The 22,357-nt window shown below is 41.1% G+C and overlaps 1 protein-coding gene across 3 annotated transcripts in view; it reads left to right on the plus strand.

Moving 5' to 3' along the window:
• Positions 1-22,357, plus strand: part of arnt2 (aryl-hydrocarbon receptor nuclear translocator 2) — a 62,937-nt gene that overhangs the window by 3,192 nt on the left and 37,388 nt on the right. For all 3 annotated transcript variants that reach the window (XM_080884056.1, XM_080884057.1, XM_080884058.1), the window contains exons 2-6: positions 5,766-5,877; positions 9,292-9,339; positions 11,739-11,952; positions 14,810-15,023; positions 20,564-20,666. In XM_080884056.1, the coding sequence (XP_080740182.1) occupies positions 5,766-5,877; positions 9,292-9,339; positions 11,739-11,952; positions 14,810-15,023; positions 20,564-20,666 (691 nt within the window). The remainder of the gene's footprint in view (positions 1-5,765; positions 5,878-9,291; positions 9,340-11,738; positions 11,953-14,809; positions 15,024-20,563; positions 20,667-22,357) is intronic.

The raw sequence follows: 22,357 nt of genomic DNA on the forward strand, positions 1-22,357 counted from the left end.
TTATTCCCATAATTCTGTGGCTCAGACTCATTTGGTGTAAGAGGGTGAGAAACACGAGAAGTGAAATGATCTGATGAGGTCTGTGTGCTTTGAGAGGACAAAAAAACCCATAAAAAAAAATCAGGCCATAAATCAAACTGCAGCTCAGAAGAGTAATCCGGTTGTTCAGTGATGACGCGACGAATCCTACTTCCGGGCCTAAAGTAGTCTGCGTTTAATATGGCTTTTGTGTTGTGAACATGTTTAATGTTTTGTATTTTCTTCTATTTGATCTCAAAAAGCTCCTAAAACAGTCAGTGATCCCTGTTGACCTCCCTCGGCCTTTATTACCGCTAATCATTTATTTAAGCTCAGTTTTTAAAACCTTAGGATGTAACTACAGCCCAGCCCATGCAGCAGTATATGAATGACTAACCTCGTATTGTGGATGGATTATCTCAGTTGTTCTCCTGGCTGAAGTTTGGTCCTTTTACAGCATCCTGCCATGCGATTACATTTGTTCCTGACCACCGAGAACACTCACCTTAACTTTTATCGAGTGGAAAAAAAGTTAGCTTGTTTATATCATGCTAACATAGCTGTGTCGCTAGCGGTCACGTAGCACATCATTATATAGCAGCTAGCCCAACTTCAGTAACCCTACAAACGTCACTGCTGTTTAGCTTTCTGTCTTCATTTATGCTGGAAGTGATAACAGAGCTGTACGTTTTAATTTGTTTCCAAAACCCCGCAGTCAGGACATGCTATATTGTATTTAGATAGAAGCTAGCGAGCTAACCTCCTGCTAACTTCTAACTCCGTTAAATGTCATAAATTCCGTTTTCATGGATGCCTGGATGTTAAATTCAATTGTTACACCTGGTAGAGCAGAACGCTGATCATTTTATTAAAGATGAAAGACTTTAGACAGTTTTTCAACTCTCAGTAATGCTAAGTGTTTGTTTGATATATGGACCTGCAGCGGAGTTTAGGCCCAGACACGGCTAGTGACGTCAGACTGAACAACCGGATTGCTAGAATGTAGCAGAGCATCCTTGTCAGATCTTTGACTGTTCATTTATCAGTTAAACTAGTCTTATTTATTGCTGAAATCATTTTCCATTAACTAAGTGATCAAAAAACAGAAAGTTGTTCTACACCTGTACTAAGGTCAGTTGATTTATTGAATTCATAAACCTTCCAAGTAAAGTTAGTTTCATAGCCATGCCCTTAACAAGCGATATATGGAGCGACTGCCTCCTCTTGCTGCTACTTCAATCATGAAACTGATCTGTGATCAGCTGATCGGCTTTTCTGTCGTGAGTCCGTCTCTCTTGTTTGTTTTTGGCCCACTTTGCACCAGAAAGAGGAAACCAGCGGCTGAACAACAGCAGCACGTTTAAGCTTGATAAGCTGTTGTTAGAATTTATTTAATATTACTTTCTACTCGAGGATCTTTTTCTACGTAGCTGACGGCTGTAACTGTGCAGGGGCGGATCTAGCAAAGTTTAGCCAGGGGGGCCGATACGGCATGAACAGGGAAAAGGGGGCACAAAGACATACTTTTCTTTCTTATTCTCATTTAAAATGTCGAGCTTTTAATAAATAATTATCTGACACCCAAAGTTTAAATTTGATGTAAAATGTATAGAAGTCCATTACTGTATATAGTGACTGTTAAGTCTAATATACCCTAGTAAGCTATAGTACTTTTTCCTTTGGGAAGGTACCATCTGTGCAGTCTGCAATTTTGTTGAAGAAAGATGTTGAATCTATTTAACATTTCCTGAAAAAAAATTTCACACTGCATCAAATTAAGGTTGATTACGTCGATTAAGCATCATGAGGTGGAGCGTGAGGGGTGGTTCCCTATTTTTTATTTATTTATTTTTGTTGTTGCTGGGAGTTGGAACCCTATTAGTTAGGTTGCTTAATATTTACGCTAAGTACTCTTTAAAATACCAGAATAGGGAGGATGGTGTAGGTCTAAGTTTATTAGATTGATCAGTATTGCTGAACTATGAAATTTTTTTTTTGCATACAGGTATAACAGAATAGCTTTAGTGTTGTTGTTGTTTTAAACTTGAGTATGAACTTATACAAAATGCAGCAAGATATTTAAAAAACAGTTTTGTTGATTAAAAAACACTATATCGGATTCATATCGGTATCGGCAGATATCCAAATTTATGATATCGGTATCGGACATAAAAAAGTGGTATCGTGCCATCTCTAGTATACACCAGTATATACCAGTATACACCAGTATATGCCAGTATATAACAGCAGATCAGAATATCCCTCCAAGACTGTAAATGGTAAATGGCCTGTATTTATATAGCGCTTTACTCGTCCCTAAGGACCCCAAAGCGCTTCACACATCCAGTCATCCACACATTCACATACTATGGAGCAATTTGAGCTTTTCCCACTACTTCTATTGGATTCATGCATTCACTATGTAGGGAATAGGCAACAATATGTACAAATAAATGAATATAAATCTAATTTGATGGATATAGCTTGTGGAGTACCTCAAGGTTCAGTACTGGGTCCAAAAATGTTTATTATGTACTTAAATGATATCTGCAGAGTATCGGAGATTTTAAAGTTTGTAATATTTGCAGATGACACAAATATACTGTGTGCAGGTGGGGAATTGCCACAGGTTTTGGAAATGATCACACAGGAATTAACGATATTAAAGAAGTGGTTTGATATAAATAAATTATCATTGAATCTCGATAAAACCAAATTTATGTTGTTTGGAAACCAAAAGAAAAACATCGAAGTAGAAATATGTGTTGACAATGTATATTTAGAAAGAGTAAATGAAATAAAATTTCTTGGGGTGATCATTGACCACAAGCTCTGTTGGAAGCCACACATTACTTATGTTCGGGGGAAATTGGCACGGGGCATTGCCGTCCTGGGAAAAGCAAAGCATATGTTGGATCAGAAAGCACTGCACATTTTATACTGTGCTTTACTACTGCCATATATGAGCTACTGTGTAGAGGTCTGGGGAAACACATACAAAAGTAACACACAAACAATAACTATAATACAGAAAAGGGCCATTAGATTAATAAATAATGTAGGGTACAGGGACCATACAAATGCACTCTTTGTCAAAATGCAAGCTATTAAATTCCAAGACTTGGTGAAGCTTAAAACAGCGCAGATAATGTATAAAGTCAGAAATAAACTGCTTCCCAAAGAAATCTGTAAATTGTTCATAGAAAGAGAAGGTGGGTATAACTTAAGAGGGAAATGGAATTTAAAAATACAAAGTGCTAGAACAACTTTAAGAACTATGTCAATCTCAATTGCAGGAGTTAAATTATGGAACAGTCTAACAGAAGAAATAAAAGACAGTCAAAACATAAAACAGTTTAAAGTAAAATATAAAAACCTAATTTTAAATAAGTATAAGAATGAAGAAAACGGGGTTAACCCAGGACGGTAATGTTGCTGGAAATGGTGTTGCGGTTCTTTTTTGGTTGTTTTTTTGTTTTGTTTTGGTTTGTTGTTTTTCCATAACTTGTGTATCTGCAAATATACACATTCTGTATTTTTCATATGAAAGAAACTATACTGTGGTGGGGCTTGCTAATTTCTTGTTTTTGATTTATGTATGTTATGTTTTGTTTTACTTCATATGTTTATATGTTTCATATGTTGTTTGTTTAATTTAAGACAAAAAAAAAAATTAAATGAATGAGAGGTAAAACTTGAGGGGGTAGGGACAAATAAGTAAATACTTCAGCCTACTCCTTTTCAAACAAATAATGGAATGATATTTTGTAATGATTGTGAAGGCACATGTTTGAAATGTTTGAAATAAAAATGAACTGAACTGAACTGAACTGAACTATCAGACTAGCTTGTCTGGATTAGGGTTGTGGGATGCTCAGGCCGATCCCAGCTTCAACTAGGTTAGGCTGTTGGGAGTATTTAAGTTACAGAAAAGGTCCCCAAAAACCATATTTACACACAGGGACTAAACAATTAACTGTCCATTTATACAGCAGTGAAACTTGGTGACTTGAGGCATATATTTTTAAGGGTTCTGCACGTTTCTATTATCAGCCAACACATGCCAGCATTAATGTATGATTGCAAACAAGCCCTGTGTACCTGTACAGGCTATATCATTCGGATTCGATTTAGACACCTGCTCAGTAAACATAGTTTGTGAATACAGATAATGTTACCTTTAAAATCAAGTCTTTTACATTTTGGCCTTTGACTTCTACGTGATGATAAGTGATAATTCATCATGAGAAATGATAGCAGAGGTATAGAGAAACACTGACGGTGTTCAACATTTTAACCATGACAATTAAAGGAGATGAAACACTGTGAAACTGACATAGTTATAACTCTTAGAAGCTGTTTTTTTTTTTTAAAGTGCTTAAAATTAAAGTTTTAAAAACATGTTCAGCGCCATCTTCTACGTTACCGGGTTGGTTGGTTGCGTCTAATAGACTTCCATTAGTTCATGTTAGCTAACTAGCGACAGAACTGATAACTTGGGGGGAAATCGAGGGGACTAAAACTAAAAATGAGCTTAAGCGGGGTCGCTTTTGTGCTGCCCCTGAGTGCAACAATGAGTTTTAGGTTAAAACTAAGGATATAATTTCCACTTTCACTGTATGTGTCTTTAGCAGCATTTGTTTTTTTGTTATTATTTAGCTAGCTTCACTCGAAACTTGAAAGACGTGTATAGTGGTATTTTGAGTGTGTAATAATCCTGCTGTTTGAGGGCTGTTTGTTAAGCTTTGTGGCTAGGGGAAAAAACTATGGAGGTCAGAAATAAAGCGTGACTGAAGAGCGGGAATAGAAACAACCTTGGGTAAGGGTGTGCAGTGATTGAAAAGGAGAAAGGAGGCAGCATTTCCTTCAGTCTCCCCAAAGGCTCATTAATGGATTTAACCCCAGGGCTTTTCTACTTCTGGCTTTCTGGTCGAGCTCCAGACTTCTCACTGTCTCATCAACATAGTGAAACGAGTAGAGTAGAAGATGGCGGAGGCTAAAAACAGAGCTACGAGAGAACAGACACCTATCTGATATGAGGGATGTTTGTACTGGTGTTACTAGTGGCTTTTAATTTCCTAGGTTCCTTTTTGTTGTATAGATCAGGTTTTTATCATCATTTTGTTGTGGCACTCAACAATGAGGAGACATTTAGCCTGCTTTATTTAGTGCAGTGTTTGTGTCTGTGTGCATGTGAGATTGTGTATGTATATATCTCTGGGTGCAGTAACACATACTGTATCAAATTTTAATTAATTTACTTTGTGCACTGAGTTATACTGGCAGGTTTGCTTCACTTATCCATTTCACCTGGCTTAATGAGTGAGTGGCGCAGAAAGATGTAGAGGCACAGAGTGATGATAGAGACTCCAGGAGCATAGACTGTGGTCCTCACACTGTACCAGCTTAATGTTGAGTAAAAGAGGAAGCCTGTATTTTTACTGGTGTGTGTGTATGTGTGTATATATATATATGTCTAAAAACGTGTTTGATAATCTGAAAGTGTGACAAATATTTTTTTAACAGCACTGTAACATAAAAGCAATGTAAACATACATGTGAGTAGTTTAGAATATTTGACACATCTTACAGTACTTCAAATGCACATTTGCAAATTACAGTTTATATTAAGCAATGGAGAAGACACACACAGAGGACACACAAGCATAGAAACAGTTTTATAGCTGCAAATTATATTGCTTTAAGATTAGAACCATAGTTAGTCCTCCCTCTGTTATATCTTCCAGAAATGGGCAGTGAGTTGCCAGGGACAGTTTCAATGCCAGGAGCTGTTGGATCTGGACCGGTGAGGATGGGTGGAGCCGTCCCAGGTCGTGGGGGCAAGAGGAGATCAGGAGGGTGAGTGTCTTTACTGCTGATATGCTGTGGAAATTAGCTTTAAAATTAAAGGATCAAAAAAGCTTTGTTGGGTCATCAGTCCTTTAAATCCTGTTAGTGTTAAATTTACTGTATTCTGAACTAGTAAATGCAATCGGTGTAATTGTATTGAGGTTTAGGACTCTCGCAGTGTCCTCAATACTGCAGCATAACTGTATTGACACGACAAATTTTCTTATTGTCTTCTGCTTTTAAATGTATCTGCACCTACATGTCTGATTTTGGGCAATGAGTACACCATCAAAGAGCGATTTTTATCACTCCTGGGAACAATGCTAAGCCTCTCTCATCCTCGTTGGAACCGTGCAAGATTTAACACGTTGGTATTTCTAATTCACAGCGGTATGATTACACACTAGACAACTCGCTGCAATAAACTCACCACTTGCTAATTGCAAACTGCTCAGTGGAGTTGGTCCCACTGTGGGACATGGAACTGATTCTTGCTCTGTTGATGCAGCAAGATTCATTGCTATTGATAATGGAAAAATGCAGTAGTTCAGCATTTTCCCATTATCAATAGTAATTATCAACACATTGTGTCTATTGATAATACTTATTGATTTTTCTAAGAAGCGTGGGTGCTCACGTAGTTGCATCCCACAATCTCAATACCAGAAAGACAATCAAGGTTTAAATGAAAAACTAGAAGTTTGGGTGTCTCAAACTTTGAAAGCATATTGTTTAGAAGACTCGTTTATAAGAATAGTTTCTCCGCACAAGATACTATTTGTGAGGTCCAGCTGTTCTCTCTGCAGGAAAAAGCCAACAATGATCGTCCCTTCCATCGAGTTGTGATTCATTAACAGTATTAACTGAAAAAGTAACTGTATACTGTTAATACTGTTCTGTCATTCACAGTTTCTGTGAATATCCTCGCACATTTTATTCTGTGAGTGATAAAATGTGCGAGGATATTTTCTCACCTCTTTATATGAAAAATATTCTAGTTGTTTGAATTTGTCATTTCAACTTTAAAAAGGATTCATTTAGAATGGAACCACATCTCATACTGAAGGCAGACCGCATTAGCATGGAAGTCACAGAATTACAAGAATGATCTGGAATACACATCGATTGCTCTAGACTTTGTATATTTCTGTTTGTTGTACATTAGTTGGTCAGTTTACACTTAACGGTGCACTTAACCCATGCACAGGCAATGTAGAAAGTAAGGTATGGCTCAAGGTTGCGATACAGTTTACTCCTGTCTATGGTGTTCCTGCTGTATGTGCCCAGCTCAGAGTGTATGTGAACGTGTTCACGTGTTTGTGTGGTTTCGAAATGATGTCAAGGTAACGAACAGCTAAAAATCTTCTCTGTTGCCTGCAGACAGTGTGCATAACAGTTTTAATTCTCCAGCAAGTATTCTTAACAGCAAACCCTAACCCTGAAAAAGGGAAATGGGCCCATGCTCCTATTGGCCCACCACTCGCAGGAGGCGCCATAGGGGTTGGTAGCAAAGTGTGTTGGGCGGCGGCCAGAAGCGGAGGCCCTGGCGGACCGACCCCCAACTACCAAAACTAGTGACTGAGACATGGCATGTCACCTCTCTGGTGGGGAGGGAGCCTGTTAGTGCATGAGTTTGACAGAGGTACCAGCGAGATATAGTCTGGCTCACCTCCATGCACGGCCTGGGCTCTGGAACCACTCTCCTGGAGAGAGACTGGACTCTGTCTCAGTCTGGAGTTGACTTTGGTGAAAGGTACCGGGCTGGGGTGGTATCGTACTATCCCCTCGTCTTGCTGCCTGTAATGTGGGGTTTCTCCCAGTGGATGAGAGGGCTTGTTCCCTGCGCCTTTGGTTGGGGAATAGGTCCTGACTGTTGCCTGCACTTCTGCACTGAACCACAGTTTAGAGTACCCAGCTTTCTTGGGGTTCCTGGGTGGGGGTGCTTGAGGGTGCTGGGGACTCTATTGTCCTACTGGGAGACTTCAACGCTCATGTGGGCAACAACAGTGAGACCTGGAGGGGCGTGATTAGGAGGAATGGCCTCCTGGATCTGAACCTGAGCAATGTTTTGTTATTGGACTTCTTTGTAAACCACAGTTTGTCCATAATGAACACCGTATCCGAGCAGAAGTGCACGTGGCACCAAGACACCCTCAGCCGCAGGTCTGGTCATACGATTATAAATTCGAACATCAATCACCAGACCTGTGGCCTAATGTTCTGGACACTCAGGTGAAGAGAGGAGCTGTGCTGTCAACTGATCACCACCTGCTGGGGAAGGATGCTGGACAGACCTGGCGCACCTAAACGTGTAGTGAGGGTGTGCTGGGAACACCTAGCAGAGGCCCCGGCCCACTAGATCTTAAACTCACACCTCCGGCAGAGCGTCAACAGCATCTGAGACTGGGGACACTGAGTCTGCACCTGAGTTCAGCATCTCCAAATTAAAGTGAATAAATAACTGTAAGTGACACTTGACTCACTTTTAGTCACTTACAGTTATTTATTCACCTATTCAGTCAGTTAAATTTTAAAACTGTGTATATACTGTATATTCTGTGTGCCTGTTTATGCCCTGTCCTTATCTTCAACGCCATGCTGCTCTGTTGTATCTTAATTGCCCCTCGGGGATAAATAAAGTCCTTCTGATTCTGATTGCTGAAGCTGCTGCACCTAGTGGAAGGCTTTTACTTTGGTGGTCTCAGAATCTCAACACTGCTTTTCACAGAGGGTGTGGTTCTGTTGGCTTCATCAGGTGATGGCCTACAGCTCACATTGGAACGGTTCGCAGCCGAGTGTGAAGCGGTGGGAATGAGACTCTGCACCTCCACGTCTGAGGCCACGGTCCTCAGCCAGAAAAGGGTCGAGTGTCCATTCTGTCTCAAGGACAGATTCTTGCCCCAAGTGGAGGACTTCAAGTATCTTAGGGTCTTGTTCACAAGTGAAGGGAGCAGGGGCAGGGTACCTGATCACAGGCAGGGCCTAGGTGTTGACAGTTCTTACCGTTCAGCTCCTCAGGACTTGCCTGACCCTTTGCAGGTACTTGGTGGTTACAGCTTTCTCAGCGGCCTCTTTGTGGTTCCCATTCGCCTGTGGGACTCCTAGGTACTTGTAGCTGTCCTCAATGTCTGCAGTGTTGCCTTCTGGTAGTTCAGTCCACTCATTTCTGACTACATTTGCTTCTCTTCATTACCGTCCGCTGTCTTTGAGTCCAGCTTTGTCCAACCATTGGTAGGTATTCTATCAATGACAAAGGAGCTTTTCTACCTCTTCTTACGAATTACAAATTGCTTGTAATTTGTCGGCCAAACGTAGCTTGTGGCTATGTTCTGATACGTTTATGCAATATTTTAAATTTTTTATTAAAAACATACTTAATTAAATTAAGAAGTGGTAATTCTCTTTCCTGTTGTTGTTTCTCAGAATGGACTTTGATGATGAAGATGGAGAGGGGCCTAGCAAGTTTTCAAGGTGAGAACATTCACAGTAGATGGCACACATACTGTCTGAAATTGTTGAGTACATAGTTCATGAAAACCACACAGTTTTTGTTTCAGGGTACCGGCAGGTGCAATGAGTTGTTAATGGTTTCTTGGAACAAAGTAGCAGTTATGTTGGTTTAAATTGGTCCCTTAATTTGAGGTATCGTTCTAAAAATTCCCATTTTGTTTTGAGAATCCTCCTGATACCCTGTTTGTAACTGATGTGGACACATCGGGACTTTTTTCTTTTACATAAAGGGGACTCGAGTCTTCCTCTCACTGCATCTCAAGTGTCCTCTCACAACTTCCTTTCATTTCAGCCTGTCTTTCATTTGTTCCTTCTAATACAATGTAATGTGTGAGTGTGTAGGATAGTTCTGAAGTATAGCAGTCAGTGCTGTTTGGAGCTGACGGAATCTGTGAAGTTGAACAGTAACAATGGAGAGCAGGAGCTGCTCTCTGCTGGCTACACAAGGAACTGCATTTCATGTCTGATCCATGTGGATTGAGAAAGGCATACCATGAAAGGATGTGCCGCTGCATATGCACATTGTACATCTGCTGTTTCCACTCCAGCATATTCATCGTTGCTTTCTCCCATATGCAACAGCTTTCATTCACCTTGCATCTTATTTCATGACACAAAAGAATGAACTGAAAAAAGGAATTCACTTTTATTTTTGAGGGGGGATGGTGGGTGGGGAGAGCTGGTACTGTTTTAGGCTATAACACCTGAACTGAAGGTTAGAGGGATGAGCAAACACACTGCCCTGTGTACAGGCAGAGTGTGAAAGGTTCTCAGTCAGGTAATATTCCCTGCTAGGGGTTGAATGCGGTCTAATATTTGTTTTAAGAACTGATGAAGGTGACATGTCTTTACAAACAAAATACAAGCTCAAGCAAATACGTCACATTTCCTCCCACACTCACCTTGAGGTTGGACGGTGCAGATTCACCAGTTTAATTATTTAATTTTTCTTTGTTTTTTGTTGGAATCTGAACAACTTAAAGACTTTTACAGATATTGTGGACTTAATTTAATCATAGAAACAATATTCACTAGTGGGTTTGTGGGGTTTTTGCAACTTGCTTATGAGCTATTGTTTGATTGAAATTCTAGTAAATGTTTAGCATGAGATGAGTGGTCCATCAAGATGTTTTCTAGCCTCATGTAGAATTTGACACTAGATGACATTTGAATGCTGGGGTTTATGTGTATTGTAGCGTGCTGTAACATGAAGTGGATCGATACACTAATTTAATTTATTAAACAATTAAAAAGATTGTTAATTTCATTTTAAAAAGGAGGCAAACACCCTCCTGTGTAACTGGGCTCAGTTCGTTGGTGCCTTGACGTGGCAGTAGTAGTGGTTGTGAGTCACTGCTGAGTCAAGTGACAATCCTAAAAACACACATGACCTGAGAAACCATCTTGTTGTCCATTTTTGTACATCAGACTTTGTCGCATTGATCATCAATCTTGAGCTTCACTCTGTGTTTTGTTGGCTCTTCATGAGTATAGCCAAACCATAAATGTAAAATATAACTATTATCTGAAGCCACAGAGCCTTAGTTGTACTCTGTGGTTATACCTTTGCTGTTACATCTAACAAGATTTCCAGGATGGTTTTTTCCATACTTGGATTCCCAACATGTGGGACAGATGTAAGCCAAGCCGAGAGCTTCCCTTGTGTGCTGAGCTTATGCAGGCTTGGTATGTTTTATTTTGGTATTGTGCAATTGTCTTGTATTTTATTTTATCCATTTATTTTTCAATTTTTACCCAAAATTTTCTGAGAATCGCGAGTTTCATGAGAATCTGTGAGGTGTCAATAAAAACTGCCAACTTGGCTCCAGCATGATTTTTATGTATATCCACACCGATATGATGGATTTTTTTAAAAACCTTTCTCTGCTGGTAAATCTGTAAAGTCTGCAGCGTAACCTGCTCGATGGAGCACACACAACTTAAAGATTCATTGGTTGTTTTTGTGTCTTCCCCAAATAAAGTGGGACCAGCTAATCTGGCCGTTGTAGACTCGTGTCTGTTTGTATAATAATGGTCAGAGTGCAGGAGATTATGTCCAGGATTAAGACTAATAGGTGTTTTTTACAAATAGAGTACTTAACAATACTTGGAGGAGCCACTGAAGTCCTTAACTGTTTGTGCCCTGTGTTATTGTCACTGCTTTCTTCTTAGATGAATATTTAAACACTGAATTGTTAAAATAAAGAATAATAATTTGACAACAAAGGGCATCTTTGAGATCAAATTGTACAGTTATTCATCTAAAGTTCCAAAACATCCTGATAAGATACATCCCAAGGCTGCAAGGGGTTCTCAACTTGCATCTTCCAAGCACCTAACTGATCTTTTCTCTGTTGTAGAGAGAACCACAGTGAGATTGAGAGACGCCGGCGCAACAAAATGACCCAATACATCACCGAGCTGTCAGACATGGTCCCCACCTGCAGTGCTTTAGCTCGAAAACCTGATAAGCTGACCATCCTGCGCATGGCTGTTTCCCATATGAAGTCCATGAGAGGGACGGGCAACACATCTACCGATGGCGCCTATAAGCCTTCCTTTCTCACGGAGCAGGTACTGCACTGTCAGAGGAGCAAAGCTCTAGCTGCTCACAGCAAAAAGATGGATGGCAGTGGAACTGAAACTGGCATAGAAAAATATTTTTTATTGTGAAATTTCATCACAACAAAATATTCAACAGTCAACTGTTAGTTGAAGTGGGAATGTCTGGGAACAACAGCAAGGATGAGGTTGGCCAAATAAAATCACAGAATGGGGTCAGTGGATGCTGAGGTGGGTGGTGCACAGAGGTCCCCAACTTTCTACACAGTTAATCATTACAGACCTCCAAACCTCACGTGGTCTTCAGATTAGCGTAGAGGAGAAGAGTGAGCTTTGCAGATTGGGTTTCCATGGCCAAGCAGCTGAAAGCAAGCACTACATCACAGAGCGCAATGCAAAGTGTCGAATGCAGGAGAGTAAAACATGCTGCCAGTTGTCTCTAGAGCAGTGATGCGTATTCTCTGGAGTGATGAATCATCCTTCCCCGTCTGGCAATCAGATGGACGAGTTGCTGGGAGAACAGTACTGTCGGACTACACTGTGTAAAGTTTGGTGGAGAGGGGATCATGGTGTGGGGCTGTTTTTGTGTTCTAGTGAATGGAAATCGTAGTGCTTCAGGATAACAAGACATTTTGGACAATTTCATGCTCCCAAAGTTGTAGGAACAGTTTGGGCCCCTTGCTGTTCCAACATTAGTGTGCACCTGTGCACAAAGCAAGATCCATAAAGACATGGATGAGCGAGTTTGGTGTGAAAGAACTTGACTGGCCAATGTCAGTGTCTGACCTCACAAAGTGCTCCTGGAAGAATGGTCCAAAATTCCCACAAACAGGCACTTAAACCTTGTGGAAAGCTGTGTCAGCTGCAAAGGATGGACGGACAGGATTAAGAATGGGCTGTCACTCAAGTTCATATCTATGTTAAAGGAGACAAGCAAATGCTTTTGACAATATACTGTCTGTCTTCTAGTGTGCAACAAAGACCACTTTTGTTAAAAGAGGTCTTTAAACTGCACTTGGTGACCATTGTGACCAAAAATCTGCACGCTGTAAAATCTCATTCGTTCCCAGAACTAAAAAAAAACAATTATGCAAACTCATTGCCTCAAAAAAACTAAGTAAAGGTTACTTAAGATAACTAAGTTGGGCAATGTACTCATTCTGAGTACACAGTAATAAGATCAACTTGTTGTTCTGACCAACATCTCAAGTTCTACTAAATTAAAAACAGTTTGTGGCTACTTACTGTTTTTCATTTTGCTTACACACAAAGTAAATGCAACAAAATCACACCATGTTTTATCATCCTTGAACTAACAACACTTAATATAAACAAATATGATTCAGAAAGAATAATTAACGTGTTTTGTAATGGAGTTAAAATCAGCCCACTTTCATTTTCAAATGCATTATTATGCCATTCCCAAAAAATGCTGTAAATCTGATATAAACAACCATCCTTATCTGCGGCTGAGTCGTGGAGGCTACCAGCCAAAGCAGAGAACCCCACACCACCTCCTCCTCCCTGGCCACTTAATCCAGTCTATCCAGGGGAACTCCAGCATGTGTCCTGGTCCTGGGACATGCCTGCAACACCTCACCCAGGAGGCGTCCTTGTCAGATGCCCGAACTATCTCAACTGACTCATTTCGATGTGGATAAGTAGCAGCTGCACACTGATGCAGAGCGGGCACTCCACCCTTTTCTGGCTGAGGACCACGGCCACAGATTTGGAGGTGGTGATTCCAGTGAGGGCTGGAGGCAACCACCTGATGCTTAACCAAGCTTAAGCTGACAGGACATCTCTACAGCTTCATGGCAATTACCATCACAAGAGGCACCAACCGCCTTGCAGTCACAGCTCCTTGCAGCAGCTTCAACATTCGTAAATCTTGCAAACCACAAACATGTTGAGAAGACGAGAGAGAACAATATGGAGCTGTCGGAATTCCCCATCACTTTCAAGAGTTTCAGACTAGACTAACCAACCTGTGCGCTGCCTGAATTGACTACTAGAAAGGCAATGACTCAGTACCTCACGCATGGATCCTGGAATGCCAAAAGTCAGCATGAAGTGTGGGATTTACCAAGGAGATGCTCTCTCTGTGTGCATAGGCCTGAACCCCCCTCAGCCAAATGATCAACAAGATTGCTGCATTCGATATCCCTGCAGCACATAAGAGCAGGGTGCTAGATGCTAGCAGGCAGGGCATACATAGAACGCCATAACCAAGTGTTATGAAACATCTGCACTGAGTATGGCCTGGAAGTCCTGAGGTCAAAATGGGACACACCCCTTAGGGTGGTTGAGGATGAAGTTAAGATCCTGTGGGACTTCCAGATGCAGGTAAACAAACTGGTGCTGGCAAACCAGGTGAGAGGAAGATGGCTGTAATGAAAAATACACCTACATTAAGAGATGGCAACATCAGGAAGAAGAAACGCAAGAAGCGTGAGAGATTCCAAGTGCAAGCTGGAAACGAGCAGCTGCTTCATGCTGTTTCTGACTTTAATACTGCATCTATTGACAGTCATGCCCTTGCTGCTGTTCTCCCTGCCTGCGGCCATATATGCAGACGGAGCAGCAGCACGGAGCCATGCTACCAGATCTCAATGACTATAGCTCAAAGTAACAGGAAACCTATTTCTTCAACATTACCAGAGCTGTAATTATTTTAAGTTAATCAAGAGTTTCCATCTTCTGATAAACATTTATATCTACTTAAATGCTTTATTAACATTTACTTTTACTCACTACATCTTAATTTGAGTTGAACACATTTTCACTGTGTATTTGGTTGAAATTAGCTTGATTTGTCTTTGTCTATTTGTTTGTGCTTCTTGGTTAATCAACCTTTCTTTCCCTGTAGGAACTAAAGCACCTGATCTTGGAGGCGGCGGATGGCTTCCTGTTTGTGGTTGCTGCAGAGACGGGTCGGGTCATCTATGTATCGGACTCGGTGACACCAGTGCTGAACCATCCCCAGTCTGAGTGGTTTGGCAGCACTCTGTACGAGCAGGTCCACCCTGATGATGTGGACAAATTGAGGGAACAGCTCAGCACCTCAGAGAACTCCATGACAGGTAGAGAAAGGATCGTCACAAATAATTCTTGCAGCTTGACGTGTTGTACTTTTGATCATTGTTGTTTCGTAAAATGATTTGAGCAGCAGAGCGTCTTTACAACCACCTGCTACACACACTCACCACCTGTCAGGCTGCACTACGCTTACCTTTTAGAACAAGTAACACTCTGATATTCATCACAGTCTGAAGGGTTCGCTCTTATTCTGAAAAGATTTGTTGATGAGACTTCATAGACTGGATTCATCATAACACAGTACGACAGAAGTGGTTGATCTGGCCAGCTGATCATCTCAACCCAGCGGCATAAGGCTTGAGTCACAAACATTTGGGTTTCCTTCTCATTCTGTTCTGACATTTTTGATTCGTACCACCATTTAAGCTTCAGGTCCAGTTGAAACCGTCCTACAGCCAGCTATGTTTTGGTTATTTATTTGTGAAGCTCCACAGTTTGGAGTCACTGTCACGCGGGGAGATCACAGGTGGGTTCTTGCTGTTTGGAAGATGAGCAGCTTTCTTCAATCTACCACTCCTCTCCACCTCGCAGAACTGAGTGTCATTATTGTAACGTTGGACACAGAGGAAGAATCAAAATGGGGAGAAGAGGAGAACATTTAAGATTAGGGTGGAATATTTATCAAAGGCATTTTAATTTAGCATTTAGAAATGGAACTCTGAAACTATTATTAAGATTTAGGTCTGGTTTAAATCTGCTGTTAATCTTTCTTATATTTGGTGTTACATTATAATTCTAGCTGCATACATATGATGTATTTAAAGCTGAAAGACTGACAGTAACATTGGAACTCTAAAAACCTCTGCAATACTTGGATTGCTCACTTGAGGGCAGCATTGTTTTCTTAAACCTCCTTCTGCAGACTGTAGTCTGGATCACCACAAAGCGTGCCTGTTGGTCTGTGCGTGGACTCCAGAGTGCCTCTGAACACCCAGCATTACTGTGTAATCCACGTAACCCAGTAATCCCCGTGTCGAGCTCTGGCAGATGAAAACACACCAGAATGCACGCGTACACAAGCACATGAGCACACGCGCACAGCCTTTGAAGTCACTGGGTTGAGTTTAATTCACTCCTCTTCTTCTCCTCCTCATCGTGTGCGTGGCTGCATGGTTTTCCAGTTTGTTGATGTGGAAAGACTGAACAATATCCGTCAGCTCCCAGTAGACCAAAACTCTCCAAAGGAGTTGCTGATGTCTGTAGCTCATTGCAGAAAGTTGATTATTTTTGGTGAGAAGGTCGTAGTACAGTTCACATCTTTCTTTCTTTTTTATTATGGCACACAAAAATATTAATGCTATTTTTCTATTCATATTTAGTTTAGCCCAGTACACTTTGTGGAAGTCCCCAGAACCACATCCCAGTCACTTTTAATGAGGATATGTCCTTCAACTAGTACCTGCCAGTATTTCTAACATACCAATACAATACGTCCCGGTCGTTGTGTCCTTGGGCAAGACACTTCACCCGTTGCCTACTGGTGGTGGTCAGAGGGCCCGGTGGCGCCAGTGTCCGGCAGCCTCGCCTCTGTCAGTGCGCCCCAGGGTGGCTGTGGCTACAATGTAGCTGCCATCACCAGTGTGTGAATGTGTGGATGACTGGTTGTGTAACGCGCTTTGGGGTCCTTAGGGACTAGTAAAGCGCTATATAAATACAGGCCATTTACATTTGTCTCTGAGTGATGCTGAAATACAACAAATACTTTTGCATTTGTTGCTTCTAGACTCATCTGTTGTAATTCCTTATCTCACTATTCTAAAAGCTCCCTGAAAATCCTTCAGTTGACCCATAACATCCTGGAAGTTTTTCCTTACTAGAGTTTTTAAAAGTAAAATCGAAGGCAGAGCCTTCGGCTGTCAGGCTTGTGGAAACAGCTCCCAGCTTGGATTTAAGAGACGAGTACAGTCTATGATTATCAGAATGCTGGTGGCAGCGTGGTGTTCAACGGGTAGCACTGTTGCTACACAGGAAGAAGCTCCTGCGGCGTTTGTGTGTGGAGTTTGCAGACATGGGGCGAACATGTGTGGCAGAGGGTTAGGGTTAGAGCAGGGGTGTCAAACTCAAACACACAGTGGGCCAAAATTCAAAACTGGAACAAGGTCGCGGGCTAACGTTAATATTTATTGGAAAAAAAAATCTTCCTCCAGATATGAGAATGAATCTTTTCTTATGGACTCAAACAAGTTTTGCTGAAAAACTGAATATGGAACAAGCAAAGCTTAATACTAAACAATATATATATTAGCTGTATAATACCAGCAGGCCAGCTCTGATAGTCATTTGGTATGGCTTCGCGGGCCAAATGTAATTAGGCTGCGGGCCAAATTTGGCCCGCGGGCCAGAGTTTGACACCTATGGGTTAGGTGGTTCTAGACTGACTGCAGGTGTGAGTGATGGTCTGCCTCTCCCTGTGACGGTCTTTGGTGTACCCGGCTGCTCACCCGGTAACATCTGGCCCAGGGATCGAAGCAAACTTCCTGCACTCCTTCCTGAACTACAGCTGCACCTGTAGTTTTTAGTAGAGATGGCACGATACCACTTTTTTATGTCCGATACCGATATCATAAATTTGGATATCTGCCGATACCGATATGAATCCGATATAGTGTTTTTTAATCAACAAAACTGTTTTTTAAATATCTTGCTGCATTTTGTATAAGTTCATACTCAAGTTTAAAACAACAACTACACTAAAGCTATTCTGTTATACCTGTATACAAAAAAAAAAAATTTCATAGTTCAGCAATACTGATCAATGTAATAAACTTAGACCTACACCATCCTCCCTATTCTGGTATTTTAAAGAGTACTTAGCGTAAATATTAAGCAACCTAACTAATAGGGTTCCAACTCCCAGCAACAACAAAAATAAATAAATAAAAAATAGGGAACCACCCCTCACGCTCCACCTCATGATGCTTAATCGACGTAATCAACCTTAATTTGATGCAGTGTGAAAAAAAATGCACAGAAATCAATTATTTTTCAAGAAATATTAAATAGATTCAACATCTTTCTTCAACAAAATTGCAGACTGCACAGATGGTACCTTCCCAAAGGAAAATGTACTATAGCTTACTAGGGTATATATTAGACTTAATAGTCACTATATACAGTAATTGACTTCTATTCATTTTACATCAAATTAAAACTTTGGGTGTCAGATAATTATTTATTAAAAGCTCGACATTCTAAATGAGAATAAGAAAGAAAAGTATGTCTTTGTGCCCCCTTTTCCCTGTTAATGCCCTATCGGCCCCCCTGGCTAAACTTTGCTAGATCCGCCCCTGCACAGTTACGTCAGCTGTAGAAAAAGATCCTCGAGTAGAAAGTAATATTAAATACATTCTAACAACAGCTTATCAAGCTTAAACGTGCTGCTGTTGTTCAGCCGCTGGTTTCCTCTTTCTGGTGCAAAGTGGGCCAAAAACAAACTAGAGAGACGATCAGCTGATCACAGATCAGTTTCATGATTGAAGTAGCAGCAAGAAGAGGCAGTCGCTCCATATATCGGTTGTTAAGCTTAACGCAGGAATGCTTTACAAACATTCAGAGATGGACTTACACACTTGCTTTACTTCTCTCGGGGATAACTTTGTCGGAGATGAAATGCCAGGTTGCTAGCGAAGCTCCAAATGCTATCCAGACCACCGACAGGTCCCGCATGCCACAGCTGCTCTATCACGTGATGCATACTGCTCCGAGTGCTAACGTTCTGAGGTGAGTTACGGCGTGTTGCAAGTTTTGTGAGGTGCTTTCGTGATATTTAATGGATCGGATTACATTTTTTATTTTTCTCCGATATCCGATCCAGTAATTTAGGTCAGTATCGGACCGATACCGATACGTAATATCAGATCGGTCCATCTCTAGTTTTTAGTTTGTCCTGTTTGTTGTATGTGGTGCTGCTCACGGGGGATCAGCTGGTTATTTGTGTGTCTAATATAATACCTTAGAGTATAAAGCAGTTTGAAGGTGTGTTGTACCTTATGATAGCTGAATCTCTGGTCCTTAACCGAGACGTTGTTGGGTTCTTTTGTGACGAGTGAGTTGGTCCACGTTTACTATGGTGCTTAACCTTCTTTCCTCTGTATGGATCATTAAGTTTGTGTGTAAAAAATCTAATATCACAATATGTTTACATAACCTCCAAAAACTGTTGTCTTCAACAACTTACTGCCTAAAGTTGCACTGCTGTACTCATTCAAATGGACCCTTCATTACTTTTTTCTACTTTGAATAAAAAAAAATCTGAATGAATTGAAATGTGTGTTTTTTTTTTTTTACCATCAGCTGCACTCAGACTTTCTGTGGTCAGCACCTTTAAGAACCAAAAATCATCAAAAGTACGTCAAGCAAGAAGTCATGAGACAAAATTAAAAGCGAAATAAAAAGGCACTCTTTTGTCTTTATAACAATAGTGAAAAAAACCATCTTTTTCTTTGTGTAAGCCACTAACCTGCCACTGTGAGAGCTTTGTCCAGTGTTTCTTTAAACTACCGTAACTCTTGAACAGCTTGAGTGATCTTAAAAATTCCAACATAATTAATGATGCATTTGCAGCATGAGGGGGAAAAACTCGACGTGAATTTTTTCCGCTTAAGCACTTTATACTTGATGGGTACGATAAAGCCGTCATATGTGGGGAAAACTCAGGATTCCTTGAGTATATTAAATATATAACGCCCACCCCCAGTGTGAATATCCAGTCAGCTTCATGGTTTCTGGATACTAAAAGTAATGAACTGCATTTCTGAGAGGTCGGTGAAGTTGCTTTTTTCTGGCCGTCTCAGTAATCAGCTTTCTCTTCAAGCCTTCAATTCGAATGTCTCTCTTTTCATCCCCGTCTCAGTGCCAGTGAAGAGAATTGGTTGAGGGATTTAATGTGCACTTAGATCCCACAAGTGGTTTGATGTCAGTCACAGGACGATTAATTAGGCTTTTTACTGCAGCTTTATTGAAACACTCATTCTAGATACAACAGACTGATTGGATATTGCTAAAATGGCAGTATTGATGTTGATCAAACAAACATTTTACTCTGAATAGATTCTGATCTCAAGGTCCTGCATGGATCTACTCCCCAGAAACTGACCCAATGCCATTTGTTTGGTTCATTACCACAGAGGAAATCAGTAAACACGTTCTTTTGAATGTGATAAAGGATGAGCCTGTACTCACTGCTGCTGTCAAAGCAAAAGTACACAAGTACACCTTAGCTTCACTGTGTTCGAGCCATCACTTACAATCAATAGAGACAGACCCGCCTGCTGCCACTCATAAAACTACATGTCCACTTGATGCGTTTTTCTGTCATGAAACACTGTGGCACTCAGGATTAGCACCCAGATGCTTCAAACTGCTTTAAAGCTGATTTCAAAATGAAAAACAAAGCAGTGCTGGACCGAACGTAAAAGAGCAAAAAACACAGAACACTGGGCGAAAGACCCAGGACCGTGGCAGTGTTGTTGCAGACTATACATGTGTAATATTATTATTAAAGATGTTGTTTGTGTGTCAACAGGGCGAATTCTGGACCTGAAGACGGGAACGGTGAAGAAGGAAGGACAACAATCCTCCATGAGGATGTGCATGGGCTCCCGACGCTCCTTCATATGCCGAATGAGGTGTGTGTGACCAAGTTGTTTTTTGGGGAGGGGGGATTTTGATTTTGTGCCTTTCGAGCACCCAAAAGTCAAGACTGCTGTGGGCTACCTAAAAACCAAAACTTCCAGTGGGCCCACCCAAATATACATACTTAAATTTCAGCTACGACCTTTGTGGCCCTCCAGAGCCCCAGCCCACAAATGACTGCACTATAGAGCAGTGCATTGAACTCAGAGTTATATTACAGCACATAAGACAAAGTCGGACAACCATTCAAAATGATAGTACAGTAACGACCGGGTTAAGCTTCATATGCACGGTTATGGAGTAGATGGTGGGATGTTTAGCTTGGCCGTTAGTGTGATTTTACTAGTTTCTCTGGGTTTAATTCCAGATGAGTTTTACTTGTCAGATTGTTTACATATATAATGTAAACGTGATCCATGGAATTTTTCAAGTGGTTACTTTTTAGTGATCACTGCATCAGTCATTTATTTGGGTAATGTTAAAGTGTTTGGGGAAAGCAGGGTAGTCTGATGTAAGGCCAAATCTGCTCTTTCATTGCTTTCAACTTGAGCTTGCATGTCAGCAGACTGAAATCTGTTGAAATGCAAGCGAGCACAGATGAAGTGATTCTTAGCAGCGTTTGATGTATTGTAGCAGGAAGGGAGCGTCTCTGTTTTTTCTACTTTGTTGTTTTAGTCTTTGCTGCGTTGCCCCTGGATCCCTTTAGAAATAGGTCATCTCAGACCTATAGGGCAGTGGTGAGACCAAGATTGAGACTTGCGTTCAGTGTAATATCTATTGAGATGTTGAGGTTGCTGACGAAAGGAAATGGAAGCCTGGTTATAATGATGTGTCTCTACGCCTCCCTCTAATCACTGCAGCGTTAGTCCACACAATAGCAATAGCAGCCTGTTAAGTGCAGAGTGCAGTCACTTATCCTGCAACCACAACAGCCTCCCTACTGTGTTAGGAGCTATAAAAAGGTAACACTGACAATGACATCTAATTTAAACCGGGACAGTTAATGGATGTGTTTATACCAGAAATATAAGATGCAAATCTAGCTCCAGAGCAGATCCCATAAACGTCACATCAGAAAGAAGTTAAGCGGTCACAGAAATGGTTGGGGATCTGTCATTGTTGTGAGACTTTTACATCAATGTGGGCAGAGTAGAGCACTGCTTTATTACCACTGGTAAGCTGTTTACTGACAGCACAGTTTGTCTAAATGTGCCTATGAGACACCTTATAGGAGGTGTAGTCCATGTAAAGCTATGTGAATAAAACAGTGATATTTTCTTTTAACCCTTTAGAGCCGGTCGGAGTGGGCACGCTCCGTTTTGTGTAACTATTTTTAAATCCCGGTAGCACCGCAACCGCGTGAGCTAGCGCAATAATTCTTTTTGCATATGAAACCGGAGGAGTTGTACTTACATCTTATGCCATCAGCTTGTCCTCGGTCACAGTTTCCTTCCACATACAGCTTTACAAAAATTGCATAAAAAGCTCTTGCAGCAACAAAAACATAATATTCCAGAAACACGCTTTGCCGATCCGATCAGCTGCTTGTAACACTTCCTACGTCCATCAGCGCGAACTATCGCATGTCCGCCATGTCCTGCCCGAAACCGGAAGTGACGTCATTTTCGCGGAAATGTAGTTTTTTTACCATCAAGGCCTCATGAGCTTATGCTGGTGTTTTTAA

The sequence above is a fragment of the Rhamphochromis sp. 'chilingali' genome (assembly GCF_963969265.1).
Source record: "Rhamphochromis sp. 'chilingali' genome assembly, chromosome: 6".
Lineage (NCBI taxonomy): Eukaryota > Metazoa > Chordata > Actinopteri > Cichliformes > Cichlidae > Rhamphochromis > Rhamphochromis sp. 'chilingali'.